The 15,973-nt window shown below is 39.8% G+C and overlaps 1 protein-coding gene across 1 annotated transcript; it reads left to right on the top strand.

Annotated features, from left to right (window-relative positions):
- The first annotated feature begins 2,538 nt into the window (after nt 1–2,538).
- On the top strand, nt 2,539–15,841 carry lrrcc1 (leucine rich repeat and coiled-coil centrosomal protein 1). Its single transcript, XM_041056289.1, has 19 exons — nt 2,539–2,940; nt 3,520–3,725; nt 3,895–3,960; nt 4,067–4,234; nt 4,948–5,114; nt 5,943–6,158; nt 6,571–6,770; nt 7,585–7,759; nt 8,424–8,572; nt 9,658–9,862; nt 10,161–10,300; nt 11,020–11,221; nt 11,819–12,004; nt 12,283–12,457; nt 12,840–13,003; nt 13,206–13,414; nt 13,708–13,845; nt 14,611–14,746; nt 15,523–15,841. Exons 1-19 carry the CDS (start codon nt 2,897–2,899, stop codon nt 15,631–15,633), a joined length of 3,057 nt encoding a protein of 1,018 aa, XP_040912223.1. The 5' UTR covers nt 2,539–2,896; the 3' UTR covers nt 15,634–15,841.
- The last annotated feature ends 132 nt before the right edge of the window (nt 15,842–15,973 follow it).

Genomic DNA, 15,973 nt, shown 5'->3' with positions numbered 1-15,973 from the left:
ACATTAATGCATCAGTAGGCTAATAATAATCAAATGATATACATCAGTATGTTGGTATTGAATATATCATAACAGTCAGAGTGGGGGACATTTTTCTGCGTTGAATACTTTTAAGTACATTTTCTTGATTATTCTTATAGCCTATACTTTTACTTACGTTTTCAATGCATTGCTTTTACTTATAATGGAGTATTTTTACAGTGTGGTATTAGTACTTTCACTGAGACAAAGGTTCTGAATACTTCCTCCACCACTCCAGACAAGTGCACCCCTCTCAAGATGAGTTGTAATAACTTTGTTCATCCCTTAAGTTTTCATGTTGTGCAAACAGATCAAAGGTTTTATTTCTCCAACACGAATGGCATTCCCATCAGCCTCAGCTGTATACTGTGTTGTATTTAGCAAATGTTAGCATGGTAACATGGTGAACTTGGTAAACCTGGTTGTATGTCAGCTTTGTCACTGTTAGCATGTCATCATGCTGATGTTAGCATTTGGCAAAAAAAAAAAAATCGCCATTCCCCAGCACAATGTCAGTGAGCCACAATCACAGCTGTAATGAGAAAAACCTTTGCAAACTTGCTGCCTGACTCAACACTTCCATGTAACTTTTTCGCCCTACCTCCCTCTAACCGTTTTCATTACAAATGACAGTAGCAAGGTGAAAATACAGACACAGAGTGACGCTAAATGTACAAATTCTCCACTCAAGTTTAATTACAGCATTCCTATACATTAGTCCTGTTCTCTAAAATTGGCACTGAGAATATTCATCTAATTTTTTTTAATGCAGTGCCCTTGAAAACTGCAGCCAATGAGAGAGAAGAGGTGTAAAGGTAGCAACAGATGGTATTTCTAATTCACTCACTTCATTAGCACCAGATCATCATTTTCACAAGTTAAGGAGGGCCATTGGCGGGGTTGCAGGTATAATTGGTTCTATCATCACTGGCTGGCAGCCAGTGCGTACAATGATCAGTCATGCAGCTCCTCTAATATGGACAAGGTTCAGTGTGTGATGAACTGAATCAATCACCGGCCTGTGTAGCTGCTGGATGAATTATGAGCATAATAGGGGTCAGGATCTCAATAATACATCTGTGATTAGTCATAGTTGAGCAAGGATGCACAACTCACAGCATGCATTGTTTCACAGGCCTATAAGTCAGCTTCCACAGTTCTGAGATTAGTTCTTAAATTGCAGCCATTATTATAAAACATGCGCAGATATGTCAATGTCGAAATCGCATTTAAAAATGACTTCTGCTTTTTAACAGGGGCCCACTATTAATTCTCTATTAGCACTTTTAAACATATTTTGACTTCAGGTTTTGAGATACTTATTTGGGTCTATTAACTAAAGACTAAAGATCATAGATCATAGATTGTGTTATTACTGTCATGTTTTTGCAGGCATGTTTCTCATGTAGCATGTGTTCTCTTTTTTGTGCTTTAGCCAAGAACTCCTGCATTTACCACATTTTCTGGCTTTGGAATTGATGCAAAGGAAGGTGGGGGGTTGTACAAATGAGGGAAGCAGCTGGTACTTAAAGACAAGTATATAATGATGTGGTGAACAGGAATACTGGATTTTAATCATGATGTGCTTTAGCATTAAGATGATTTAGCCTTTTCAACTCAGTTTCAAGAAAATCACTATCAGTTAAACACAGGTGCATAGTGATAGTTGCAGACACATGCACTGTAATGCATTATATGTGATTAACACCATGGAGCTGAGGTAAATACATCTATAAAATTTAAAGAATGGTTTGAGACTTAACTTTCACATGGGTTGTGTATGAACATATTGTACAGTGTTTTTGTATCTTACGTGAATGTACCTGCTTTGATTTGATGCTGTTTTTCATTTATAATACCCTCAATGAGCTTCAAAGTTCTCTATTGACATTGAAAACAGCTGTTTAGCAGACAGTCACATCTCAAGGTTGATTTAGCCCATTCCTCTGCTCACTCACAAAGCTCATGTGGTATGATTGAAAAACAGAAAGTTGTGAAAATCTCCAATGAAATGGCAACTGGGCAAACTTCATCTGTCTGTAAAAGTCATACACAGGAGGGGTGGAGTCATGTTACATGTCTTTGCTCAGGGCCCATTGTCCTACAATCCGTCCATAGTTACAAGGTCACGTTCACTGGGATGCACAGGAGACTTGTATTTACATTACTGACAGTAGATTTGTAAAAAGATCTGCAAAAGTTTTGCAGTAAACTATAAAAGGGAGAAGTTAAGCTTTTGTTGCGGGGCATATTTTCATAAATTTGTCTGTCACTGCTATGGAACATCCTGCTCTGGTACTTTGCTGTTTCAGGGCACGTACTATTCAGTGATAGTACACTGCCAAAGATTTTTGACCCAGGGTCCATCTTTAATCAGATAATCTAAGGTTTTAAATTTCTCTGCGTTGACCTAAAATAAAAATAATGTCAGTGCCTGGAATACAAGACAGCCTGGATAGAGTCTCAGTGTCCCGGATGTTGCCGTTAACAACGTCATCATAAACAGGAAGTCCGATGCCAGAAGCGGCTAGTTCAACTCGACAGAGGCTAACAACAACAACAAGTGTTTTTTACTCTCAAAAATGCTATTTTGGCTGTAAGAAAATACAACGCTCCACTTGTTGGCTTTTTAAATTGTAGTCTGAAGACGGTTTGGAACGAGTTAGCCTTCTTTGAGCTCGATCGACAGTAAACTTGTTTGATGAGCTGCTAGGTAACTTAGCTAAAGATTTTGTTGTGTTAGCTCATTCCTCCCAATTTTCCTGAACGTTTAACCTAATGTGACAACAGTTTGTTTTGTTAGTTAACAGACTTGATGTTGAACAGCTCACAGACAGTACAAGCAGGTAAATAACTTTGGCTCTATGTCGTCGTTATGGGGGACAAGGAGCTGAGTCTTATAGACAAGAATATAACAAGGTAACTAATCTCCGTGTTTTCTTTTTTTTCCTTTTCCTTTTTCTTGTGCGTCCAAGCTTAAGTAAAGGTGGCACTGTCATCATTTGAAAGTGCAAATTTTGCTTTTAAAATATCAATTGCTTAAGTAAAAGTACAGAGGTATTACCAGCAAAATGTAGTGTTACACTATTGCATATTAGCTAGTTGTTTCTAATGCTCTCTGTTTTTAGCTTTCATCTTGTGAAATCCAGCAAGTACCAGCCCAGGAAATAGCCTTATTGGGGCCTTTAAAAACAATTTCAATGAAGCAATCTGAGAAGGAAAAATCAATATCCAAAACCAATACCAATTTTGGTTTTGGACTGTAAAGAAAAACAAGACATTTGAATCAGAATCAGAATCAGAAAAAAAGATGTTTGAAGATGTTTCTTTAGCCTCTGGGCAACGGTTATAGGTATTTTGCACATTTATGGGATAATTAGTAGCCTGAACAATACAATTGACTCAAAAAGCAGAGCAAATGATTTGGGGTACTAAGTAATTAAACTTTTTTTTCTTATGTGGTGAATCTGTTGTTTCACCTTGTTGCCTTTTGTGTAGTTTGCTGGATATTCCCCTGAGTCCCACTGTAACATCACTCAATCTGCACTGCAATCACATCCCGAGGATCGAGGGCCTGACCTCAGCTTGGCACCTGCGGCACTTAGACCTTTCTTCCAATTGCATTTCTAAGATTGAGGGTCTAAGTTCCCTCACTTCCCTGAGGACATTAAATTTATCCTGTAACTTAATCACCAAGGTTGAAGGTGAGTCTTTAGTCACCAGTTTAGTTGGACAATAAATGTTTCAGCATTGTGGGAGTAGTCCAAGTAGTAATTCTTAATTACTGGCTTTTGTGTTTACTCTGACATTGCCATCACTGCTTTATGAGCTGTAAAATCACTCTGTTGTTAATGTCCCCTCCCTGTACCTCAGGACTGAATGGCCTTGTGAACCTAACAAGATTAAACTTGTCCTACAATCAGATAAATAACCTTACTGGTGAGTTCAATACTGACTGAACACAGTTTTCTTTTTCTGCATTCAAATGAAAACATCAGCAAGTGATTGACATGTCAATACTGTTGGTTCCTGATGTTCCCATTAGGGTTGTTGTATCTTCATGGCACGGAGTACAAGCTGAAGCACCTCAGTCTCCATAGCAACCACTTGGATCGCATCGATCATCTGCTGCAGTGCCTGCTGGGATTGCAAGGTTTAAGAGAGTTGACTTTGAGCCAGGATGGCAGAGACAACCCTGTGTGCAGGTCACCAGGTAGGACATCAAAGTGTTAAAATGGCAGCTGAGTGTATATAAAAACATAATAAATATGACATCAACAATATGTGCTATAATAGCATATTTTTTAAAATTCTGTTTTTCATGAATCACTCACTAATCCAGAGGACAAATTGTTAGATTTTGCAGAATAACTGACTCACAATCCTTACCAGTACTTACCATAATGAAGGTACAGTGAAAATCAGTGGTAGTCATATTGACAGCCAACTGTGGTCTGTTTGTCTTTGTATGCATTTGATTTTAGTCTCTTTGTAATTGGATTGACGGCAGTTATATTAGTACAGAAAATCTTTTCACCTATTCTGTGCACCCATTATCCATCTCTTCCTTTTCATGATTAATTCACTGCAGTAGTTATTGAAAGCATCTCTTTAAATCAATGAGGGCTACATAAAGAATTCTCGCAGCCCTTGCTGTCAGCATCCGTAGATACACCTATATTAGCTGTTCTCAGTTCTCATTAAATGAACAGCATCAGTGAGGATAGCACATGCAGAAGAGAGGTTATTCATTTATATATAGATTATTTGATTTTATGCAACATAACCAACATAACACCTGGTGTCTTATTCAGGCTATATATTACCACTGATGTGGCAATACTGAATAATGGTGTTTGTGGACAGTTACACAGCTCCTGTCCAGTCAGGGTTTTCAAATGTATGCGTGTGTCTGTCATGCTGTAGGATACAGGGAGATTGCTATGCAGTCGTTGCCACAGATCTCCATCCTGGATGGCCTGGACCAGCTGGGAAATCCATCTCATCTAGGTCAAGGCGGTCTCTGTGATATCCCTGGTCTGGAGGACTATGTGGACCTTCTGCTCTCCTCAGATACAAGTCACAATGAAGCTGTAATTTCTGATACCATACTACATTTAATTTTTACAATTTTAATTCTCATACTGTGTATTTTGATGTAGTAACCATATTGCAGTTTTTTTTTCCAGAATTTAACCTTTAAGAATTTAAGAAGGAAGATAAGTTGTCTTTTTTTGCAAAAGACACTTGGCTACACCAAAGAACGGATGCAGCTAATTTATAACGTTCATATAGAGCACAGTGTAACATGAGAGGCATGAGAGAAAAATTCCTCACAAAATGTTTTTTGGAATATGATACAAAATGACTTTGGCATTTCATATCCAAAGTCATTTAATCTTTCATGGACTTGTTTTCCACATCAGTATATTTTGGATTTGGAAAGCTCATTCACACATACAGGAAAAAAAGTGTGATTTTCCCACTGCATAGTGTGTCCTTTCACTTCCTGGAAGTGCTAACTGAAGAAGGACAGTGTCATATTGCTGAATAATTATAAAGTTTGGAGGATTTTAATTACTTTGCACCATCTTGCTGCAAGGTGACAGTGCTATTCATTGAGCTACCATGTCACCCTGTAGTGCAAGTAGCTGTTGTTAATAGGAGATTCTCAGTGTTTACTCAACTGCTGGAATATAATGTAATTTAGTGGATTTATACCAGAATAGCAGAAGTTAAGGAGTCTTTTCTCTTTACCAGTAAGGTATTTTAAACATTCACTGCACCAGATGGCAATTTCCATTAGTTTTTCTCTTTAGGAAAATTAGATGGAGTAGAGAGTAAGGCCGCCATAGTAAGTACCCAGATTTAAGACCGTGTTCTTAATCAAGTGGGAAAAACAATTTAGGTTTCCTTTGCAGGTTAGAGGGGATGGCCCTCTCACCACACCCCGCATTGATGAGGTTTTGACCCAGTTTCGTCAGCGGATTGCCTCTGAAGCAATCGCAGATCCAGCCCCACAGCCAGATCGCCAGTGCTTCCAGCCTGTTCATTCTACTGTGGCTGATCCAGCAGACCCTGTTAATGAACAACGCATCAGAAAACTGGAGCACCAGGTGTCCCGGCTCATCCAGCAGGTGCCTTTTTAACACTGCTGAAAGCCACTGAGTTGCTTATTAAGACATATTTGTGTGAGCTATACACTAGTGAGAATAGGTGAAGAGTAGTGTTTAGCCTAAATACTTATCTAGAGGTTCTCTTAAAATATGTCTTATCAATAACAGTGTTTTTGCATTTTCACATTTAAGAGAACATTCATCTTAAAGATGCATGTTGGGGCTGCTTGTTGTACTTGTAGTACAGTAAGTACTTGTGACTGTATCCCAGCTTGTTATTTGTTTACTTTTAGACTGAAATCTTTATATTTGAATGAGAGTTTTTTAAGCGTTCCAGTTCATGTTGCCGCTGTGTCTATTAAATATACCCTATGTTTGATTTATTCAGTATCTCTGCAAAAAATTAATCCTTATTTCTGCAATATTTACTCAGGCCCCTGCAGGTGACAAATCCAGTGGCTCTACTCATTCTGTGGTGACGGTGCAAAAACCCAAGAGGGACACAGACCGCACGTCAGAGAGTGAATGTGACAGCGGCAAGGAGAACAGGAGGCGCACCAGGATCCCCAAACATCGTAACAACATAACAACGAGGGCGACCAGCAAGGAGACCAAAGGCAGGAGATCAGACAGGTGATTCTCTGCCTGCATACAAAACAGTGTTTCAGGTGTCAGGTTAACTACTCTGTAGTGAAAAGAATTTGTTTTGCCATTATGTTCTCATTTGTACTCCCCGATTTTGTTTTAATAGCTAACTGCCACCCACACAAGCCCTAAACTGCTCAGAAATAGCTGTTAATGTTTTGAAACTTAGCTGTTTGAAGACCTTTTAAGCTTTATTAAACTCTGTAACAGAATCAGTGTACCTCTGAGCAGTGATAATTACATTCATATACTTGCCAAGTTTGCTGACACAGAAGTCTTTTTGATATAATAATTGAAACTCTGAACCATGACAGTCAAACACAATATGTGGTAACAGATATTTCCATTTTGTACATCATGCATCAACTTAATATCATCACATATCTTGATGATAGAGGAAATCCTTTTACCTCTCAGCTGAAAGGGGGTGATAAATTCTCTTCTGTGAGTGACATGGTAAACTTTCCTCCTCTATGTTAGAAATTACAACTGTCATCTCACTACCATGATTAACGACCACGCTTCTGTGGTCTACACCCTCATCTTACTTCATCAGCCACTGATGACATGTGCTTAAGATTAAGTAATTTAACTTAAGTAAGCTCCCAACTGTCCTCGTCAAAAGCAAGGTGATTTTAAAATATTAGCTCCAAATTCAATTTAAAGTTTTTTTAAACTCTGCTTACCTATAAAAGTGAGCAAGTCATCTGGTTTGACCTTTATTGAACCAGACATTAGCTTGAGGGCTGTTTATAATCAATTTTACAGCTGGTTCAATAACTGTGATTTGTTTTATGTGCAGCGATCAGGAGAATCATAAACAGAGGATTTCAAAGTCTGCTCTGGGGCCCAGGAGGAAGCCTGGCATCGCAGGGGGTGTGGACACAGCGGGACCAGCAAGGAGAGGACCTTTGAGAACTGCTAAGGCTGCAGGCGATGTGAAAAGCAAGTCCGCTGAGGAGGAGGAAACCTACAGGGTACAGGATGGATAAGTCTCCTTTAGACTGAATGGCAGCTTCTATTTTTACAGTATATATGTAGTGTAATATGAAAAAGGTTATGTTCCCTTACGAGAACGCTGTAGACCTCCGCTGTGTTCTTGTACCATAATCTCTGTAAAAGATACTTTTGTTCATGCTTTTTAGTGCTTTAGTGCTTTTTTATTATACTTACACAGTAGAATACCTACACAGGGATACAATAATAGGCACCACTTGCAAAAAACGACTGCAAAACAAAGACAACAATACTCCTTTTTTCATTTTCAGATGTGTAGTCTTCATCCCCAACCAGCAGTGCTGCAAGTGACATCACTTGAGGCATCAGATTGTGTGCACTTCCCTCTGGAGACACAAAAGGCTCCAGAGGGGGCAGAAGTCCTGTCTTTGCTGTGTAAACTCAGTCAAACTCCCCTTTATTCTTATCAGTATTCTTTACAGGAACTCACAAAAACTTCAGAAACTTTTTGGAAAAATACAGCGTTTAATTGTTCATCCCTTAGATCATCACAAATTACAGTTCAATCACAATTACAGTTAGAACACAATTTGAGATGTAATAGAAATCCACTTTTCGAGTTGAAGCTAAAGAAATACACAGTTACTCAATGTGTATTTTTTTTTGTGTCTGTGTGCGGCTCAGACTATTGTAGAGGAGCGTGACCAGGAAAGGGAGAGACGCTGGAAGGCTGAGCAGGCAGTGAGGAAACTAACAGAGGAGTTAAAGAGCCTGCAGACAAAGGTCAGCGAGGAAAAGGATCTTCAGAGCATGGCCCTGCACACCACAGACCGGTAAGAGGAAAAACATTGATGCACATGCATGCACTACGCACACAAACTTCCACATGAATCGGTTCAGAAGCTCTAAAGCAGATATCATTATGAAAAGGCATAATTGACCTCGTCTCTGTGGATTTTAGTTGTCAACTGCATAATGGATTCTCATCCATTTCTACTCTCTTCATCTTTTGTATGGTCTCTCCTGAGACCAGGGCCTGCTGCCTGCCTCATTCTTGAACAATGAGTATCCATCCCACCATTAAAATTTTTCACTATCATTGTCCCAAAGCCTCTTATGAAATCAAGCACACATATTGGCTCCATCACACCAAAACCTTTAAGTATTCCTGCAGTTGTCTGTGATAATAAAGCTATTTAGTGTGAAAAAGATCATTAACCTACACATGCATCCAGCTTATATACCGTATATTTAAATTCCAGAGGCTATAATTATCTATAATTAAATATTCTTATCTCTTTCCCTTCTTTCTGCACTGCACAGATACAGCCAAAGAGCCAGGTAGAACTATTTGGTGCACTGTCCTCATTTGTATCACACCCTGCTTAGATAAATCCGCATTATGGTTGTAATTAGAAGCCTGGTGACAAGCATATGTCAGCAGTATTACGTGAATCAATCTCAACTGTCACTTTCTAATGGCACTGAGCACGGCTGTTACTGTTGACTCCCTCGCTCATCAGGAGACAGATTACAGAGAAATGACTCATCGTGGCACATTTAAAGAGGGAACTACTGAATATGATCTAGTCCTACAGTTTCCATGGCTCTTAGTTGTACTGTGTGTCTTCCAGGTTCTTTTCTCTTGTTTTTCTTTCCACCAGACTGCCCTTTTGTATAATCATTTTTTTCCTGTTTCCATTCCCACTATATTTCCATTTTCTCTCCCTTGAGATAAGATTTTGACTATGCTATAATGTCAGATTTTTTTCAATTTCACAGGCTATCATGTTTTTAACAGAGAGATAAAACACAGAGGACAATCAAGGGCATCACAGAATTGGTAGTAGTTGCATACCAATTTCCACATACAGTAAAAAGAGACAGTTAGTGTATTATTCTTTTTCTTCCCATCCAGACTGAAAGAATTGTTGCTCAAGGAGCGATCGGGGCGCTCTGAACTGCAGACTCGTGTTGAGGAGCTGGAGGGGAGGTGTCAGTCCCTAACCCAGCAGCTGGAGCAGGCCCGCAGCAGCGAAGAACATCACAAGACTGCACTGCACAGACTGGAGGAAAGCATCTCCCATGGAGAGGCACTCAGAGCTCGCCAGCAGGCTGAAGAGGTGCAGTAGCTGTTGTAGTGTATTCGAGAACACTTGTATCAGTGTTTTGATGCAGATGGTGTATATTCAGTCAGGTCATTCTATAAGCCAGAGCAAGTTTATGTAGACTCTTACAAATGGAAATTACTGTTACAGCCTATTGCCTACCTCTGCTCAGGTTAAATCCCTGTGTCACTATCGTTTCTGATCATACTAGTGGAGTATTTTAGTGATCCGGTGTTCAGCGTGAATAAGGGCTGACGGATGAGAGCAGAGAGGGTCATTCAGTGTGACACAAACATGCGCTGACCTTCCACAGATGAAGCGACACCAGGAGCTGGAGAACAAGGCAGCAGCTCTGAAGAGGGAGTTGGACATTCAGAGAGCCTCAGTACGCCAGCACAAAGACAAACTGCAGCAGCTGCACGAACTGCTCGCATCCAGGGAGCAAGAGCACAGGTACATCTGGAGGATTTTATACTCATCACTGGGAGAGTCGCTTAGTATCAATTCTGGCCCCCTGTTTTCTTAATCTGTGTCTTATTGTAACCGATGGGGTGGTGAAACATTTTCTGCCAAAATTAGAGCATTTTGTTTCATATGAGAGATTTTAATATTTGTGTTTAGAATCTGTCAATTCTCACTCTCTTGAAGTGGGTGGGGCTCAGTTGGTAAAAGGTGATGTCACCTATTTCTGTGCACCAATCAGAATTTAGCACCATTCAAATTAAAATCTGGTGACGGCTGTGGGATGATTTGCTTGTGCTGGCAGCACCGTCACATCGGATCAAACCAAAGCTGCACAGTTCTGATGAAGCATGCTGGCCGAATTTAAAGATTTGAATTTGATAATTGTATATGTGAACAATTATCAAATATTTATGGTTATAGAAAAATACTTTTTTGTTTTTAGGAGCTTTAATGCTGTAGTTTTTAATAGTAACAAAATTTCTTTAGAAGTTTGCATCCAAATGAAATACTGTGAGAGCATATCAGTCTCATTTATAATTTAAACACATTATTGAAACACTTTTCTACTATAACAAAATCCTATTACAGTTAGAATTTCATGGTATTACCCACAAAATACAGTGTAAAGAGTATTGTGTTTGTGTTAAATCCCCAGTAACCTGTTAAACAGGTCAGTGTACTGTGCTTGTTGTTGCATTGTTTTACAGAAAACAGCTGGAGTTGCGGTTGCAGCCTGGTGGGGCAGATTTCTGTGAGGCAGTAGCGAAAGAAGTTGCATCAGTGGAACAGAGACATGCTCACAGGGAGGCAGAGCTGCAGGAGAAAGTGGCAGATGGCAAGACGCAGTACGCTGCTCTGGAGGACGAGTTCCGCATGGCACTAACCATCGAGGCTGCTCGCTTCTCTGAGGTCGGCTACAAGACAGACAGTCATACAGATGGCCTGTTATTTTACATGATATTCTCCTTACAGTCCGCCTGATAAATGATTACTGTGTCCAGTAAAGAGTGAATTATTGAACTGGAGTTGAACCCCATCTTGATAGCGTCAGTGGATTTTTTTTCAGTCCGATGGTGAAAGCTGAGATTGAATTAGGATCAATTGGCTCTGGACAAGTAGTCTGGTATTGCCACAGGAAGAAAGCCATAGAAAAGGATTGGATTTAAACTTTCTCCTTATAGTTACCATTTTCATTCAGCCTCTGCACAAAATGTAATCTTACTCTTGATTGTTACTGCTTGCACAATTTTCTAGTTTAAGTCTCCAAACTTTTGACCTTTGAGAAAAGTCTGAATGAGACAGAGATTGCCAGCCAAACCTTCACTCATGAAAACCTTTAAAAGATTGCTATCTGTAAATCTGTAACGCTGAAACCTTTTATGTGAGACCTCAAAGTGACATTGATTGATAAAACTGTCAAGTCAGGTAATGCTTGGACCAAAAGTGCTTCACTCTTTTTAATTCCTAGATGTCTCATTCACATTCAGTTACACTCTGCTTCTCCAGGTGAAGGAGGCTTGTGATCAGATGACTGCAGAGCTGATGGAGCTCAGGGCGACCCTCGCTGAGTCACAGCAGAGGGAGAAGAAATCAGGCTCTCTGGTGCAGGAGCTCACAGCCATGGTCAAAGAACAGAAGACCCGCATCTCTGAGCTCATCAAAGCCAAGCGAGACGCTGTCGCTGATCTAAAGGTACAGCACCACAGGGGGATTTTTTTTCTCCAGGAAAATTAGAAGAAAGTTAACCGATTCAGGTTTGAAGAAAAATCACATTATATAAGACAGAGTGGAGATGACCTGTCCTGAGCATAAGTCATTGCCTTTTCAAAAACTGTTCAGCCTGTGCCTGTAGGAGACCCACTACTTTGAGACAACATGAATACTGAACGGTCCAGCTGCCTTTCCATCTGCCAGCCGTGACAGATGGCCGTTGATCATTAATACTGTCTCTCTGTCTGTCCCTCTGCCAGAGCCGTCTACATTCCTTGGAAGCAGAGGTGGAGCACGACCGGCGTCTCGGCCTGCAGCTTGAGTTGCTGAAGAAAGACAAGGCGCGACTGTTGTCTCAGCTCACAGCTCAGGAGTCGGTGATAGACGGCCTCAGGGCAGAGAGGAGGATTTGGGGCCAGGAGCTCGCTCAGCAAGGTGGGAGACCTCCAGGAGGGCACTGGTCCACTTTCAATCAGTTGTACAGCGCGTGGCAGACACTTACAGCCAGTTTTACTTGCTTTTAAGGACTCTAAGAGTCCATCCTATTCTTATCTATTTGGCTTAATGCTGTACGTTCTGATGTTTTTTTGTTCATTTGTATCAAGTAAAGCCTGCCATCTAGTGGTTATTTGGGAGACACACACTTTTTTATATTAATTTACTTGAAATATTAAATCAGCTTTTAAAAGACTTTGAAAAGGAAAACGCAAATAGAATAAAAAAAACTTATGGTACAGTTTCATTGTGTACAGTTTCAAGTGCTTTCATTATAGACATGATCTGATTTATAATTTTATGTATTTTGTCTCTTTGGTAGGAGTGTCTTTAGCTCAGGACCGTGGACGCCTAGAGGCAAGGATAGAAGTGCTGACTACTGAGCTGGAGACACAGAAGAAACAGAATGAGAGGGACAATGATACCATCAAGATCAAAGCCAAAGTCATTGATGACCAGACAGAGACCATCCGCAAGCTCAAAGAGGTAGAACAGAACACAGCATCCTAGCAGCATCTGTCACTTTTTCAAACTTTCAGGTTTGTGTATTTCACCATGAGCATTGTATGAGCAGTGCCTATGTTTCTGTGCCATTGTGTGTATGTGTCTGTCTATCTGTCTGATCCTGTTGTTATCTTGAAACACACTGAGGCAGTTTATCTTCCTCCTTCACCTTCCTGCTGTCTAGGCCTTGCAGGAGCGTGATGATCACATCCGTAGGCTGCGTGAGGAGGCAGTCCAGGCCCAGAAGAGATTCCAGCAGCAGCAGGAGGAGGAAACAGCCCAGCAGGCTGAGCTGAGAGAACGGCTGGAACATCTCAGCCTGCGCAAGGAGGAGCTGAAACAGCAGCTGGAGGACAAAGAAGCAGAGCTCGAGGACATCAAAAGAGTTTACAGGCAAGCGCCCCATCATAAACACGCTATACTTGGCACAGAAATGTTCTGCTCTAGTGTGGTGTAGATGTGGAAAATGAAGTAAGACAAAGATAAAAGGTTAAAGGTGCATTATAATTAATGTACCACTGTATTTTTAAAAAAAATTAATGGTGTCATTTTTGTTATTTGACAACCTTACCCTCATTGTGACCTCAGACTGCTGCTGCTGCAGCTGATGATGATCAAACATTAATGTAGCAGCTACTTTCTGAAACATCATTATGTTTCCTGTTTTGATGTCTCTCTTCTGTTAGTGAGTCCTGTAAGAAGTGGCAGGAGAAGGCAGACCTGCTCACTCGGTTGGAGAGTCAGGTGAAGCGCATGAAGGAGAACTTTGATTCCAAGGAACACTCGCTGCTGGAAGAACGAGATAAAGCAACAGAAGCACACAAGTATGCCACAATATCAGAGTAGAGCACAACTCTCTTCAAGATTTCCCATCTGTCACTCTGGCCTCCTCATGCTGTGTCAAGCAATTTAAACAATGCTGCTACATGGACATCAGTCCACTTTCATGGTCCAGGCATGTCTGTGTCTCTTACACACCATTTGGCCACAATATTAAGAATCATGCCTTCATAACCAAAACATTCAGTCTTTTTTAAATTTTGTAGTGGTTATAAATTGTTGAGTATGACAAGTTATGGAGATTTGAGATGCAATAAATGCAGTCACAGTTGTTAAATCCCATATATGGTTTTCAGATATGTTTAAATTCACTTGTCTTTTTTATGGAGAAGGCACAGTTTCATAGATCTGGACAAAATCCATCTAAAGAAGTTTGAATGAAATCATAAATTTTTACTTCAAATCAAATGTTCTTTATTCTTTAATGTGCTTGTCCTGTCATTGTCCACCTGTGGGGTACAGGTTAGGACAGCTCTACAGGTTTCCTAAATCCTGGAGGACATGGAAGTTATTTCCTGGGTTAAGAAAGCTAATAAAATGGTTTTTCTCCCTAAGTGTAAAAGAAAAAACAAATACAGTACGTCTCACTCCCACTTAAAACAGTTTTTCGGGCATTAAGGACAGTTTGTTAAATACATGCATCTTCCATCTCTCTCCCAAGCACAAAAGCTGGAGAACTCTGAAGGCTTGTAACTGTAAAAATGTTGTTATGTAGTATTCTTTTTTATTTGTGGTTGTCTGTTCGGCAGAGCTGCTGTAGAGAAGTTACACTGTGTGGACGATGCTTTTCGTCGACAACTGGAATCTGTCCAGGCCGCCCATCAAGCTGAGCTGCTGCGACTGGCTACTGAAAAGCAGAAACACATAGAACAAGCCAATCAGAAGGTAAAATATAGATTTTTCACAGAAATGCCTGCCTTGGTTTTTCTCCAAGTCGGTAGGCAAAACAGCTGCATTGTGCCAGTGTGTCCATATTTGAGAAACATGGACAAAAGCCAGCCTAGTCCTCAATCTAATGTGAATAATGATTAGTCTGTCCTTGGTAAATATTGGACACATGCTAATTAAAATAGTCTGAATATTTTATTTTATGGTACAGTAATGTGATTTTCTAATGTTTTATCTGCTTTACCATGCTCAAAAGGAGCAGTTTTGAAAGTGGTTACCAATGGTTACAGGTGATCATGCTGGAGGAGAGACAGCTACACAGACATTTTATGCGGTCTCTGTTACTTCACTGTTAGATTTATTATTAATTATGTATAATGGAAAAGATTTTGTCGCTGAAAGGCTGACATTCTTGACATAGCAGATCATTCTCTTCCAGCAGTCCTTGAAATTCTTGAGAGTTTATGGATTTGAGAAAAAAAATGTGAAAATGAATAAATGTAAGAAAGTAGGGCAAACCTTGTAGTGGAGATCTGCAGCTTCAGAATGGTTTTTAACAGTACCATGACTAAAACAGGCCTCTGTTATTTCAGTCAGTCTTACCTCTAATTATGCCCAGTTTGATTCTATGCATTTCACCCAACAAGGCATTCGTAGTCACTAAAATGCTTGAATTCGATAACTTAAAGACTTGAACTCCTGTACTGCATAGTTTCAAAAGAATCATGTGTTTGCTGCAGTTGAGGTTGTCTGCTCGTGTGTGTCTTCCTCAGGTATTTGAAGTGGAAGAGGAGATGCGTCAGCTCCTGGAGGAGACGGAAACTAACAAGAGAATCATGGAAGAGAAAATGAAACGTCTCACAAGTGTACTAAAAGACTTTTAATCCATTAAATATATCTTGCTTTGCAGCTACAAAAATGTATCTTTAAAACAGTGGAAGAGTTTTTTTAAAACAATTACAATTTTATTTTTTTATGTTAAGTTATTGCATTTTAATATACCAAGATTTAACTAATAAATTGTCTCTTGATAATGTTTTTATTTTCTTTTTTAGTACATATAATAAAATAGAGTTTACACTAATTGAAAATTTAAATACACTAAGTCATCATTTTGACTTGAATCTCAGTTTTGACCTTGTAAGTCAAATGAACTTACTAAGTCAAACTTTTGACAGCACTGTTTAGTTTTACTACAAGTGGAAAGTATTTTTTATTTTATTT

The sequence above is a fragment of the Toxotes jaculatrix genome, chromosome 14 (assembly GCF_017976425.1).
Source record: "Toxotes jaculatrix isolate fToxJac2 chromosome 14, fToxJac2.pri, whole genome shotgun sequence".
NCBI classification, from domain to species: domain Eukaryota; kingdom Metazoa; phylum Chordata; class Actinopteri; family Toxotidae; genus Toxotes; species Toxotes jaculatrix.
Note: the sequence above shows the minus strand (reverse complement) of the source record. Positions and strands in the feature narration are given on the sequence as shown.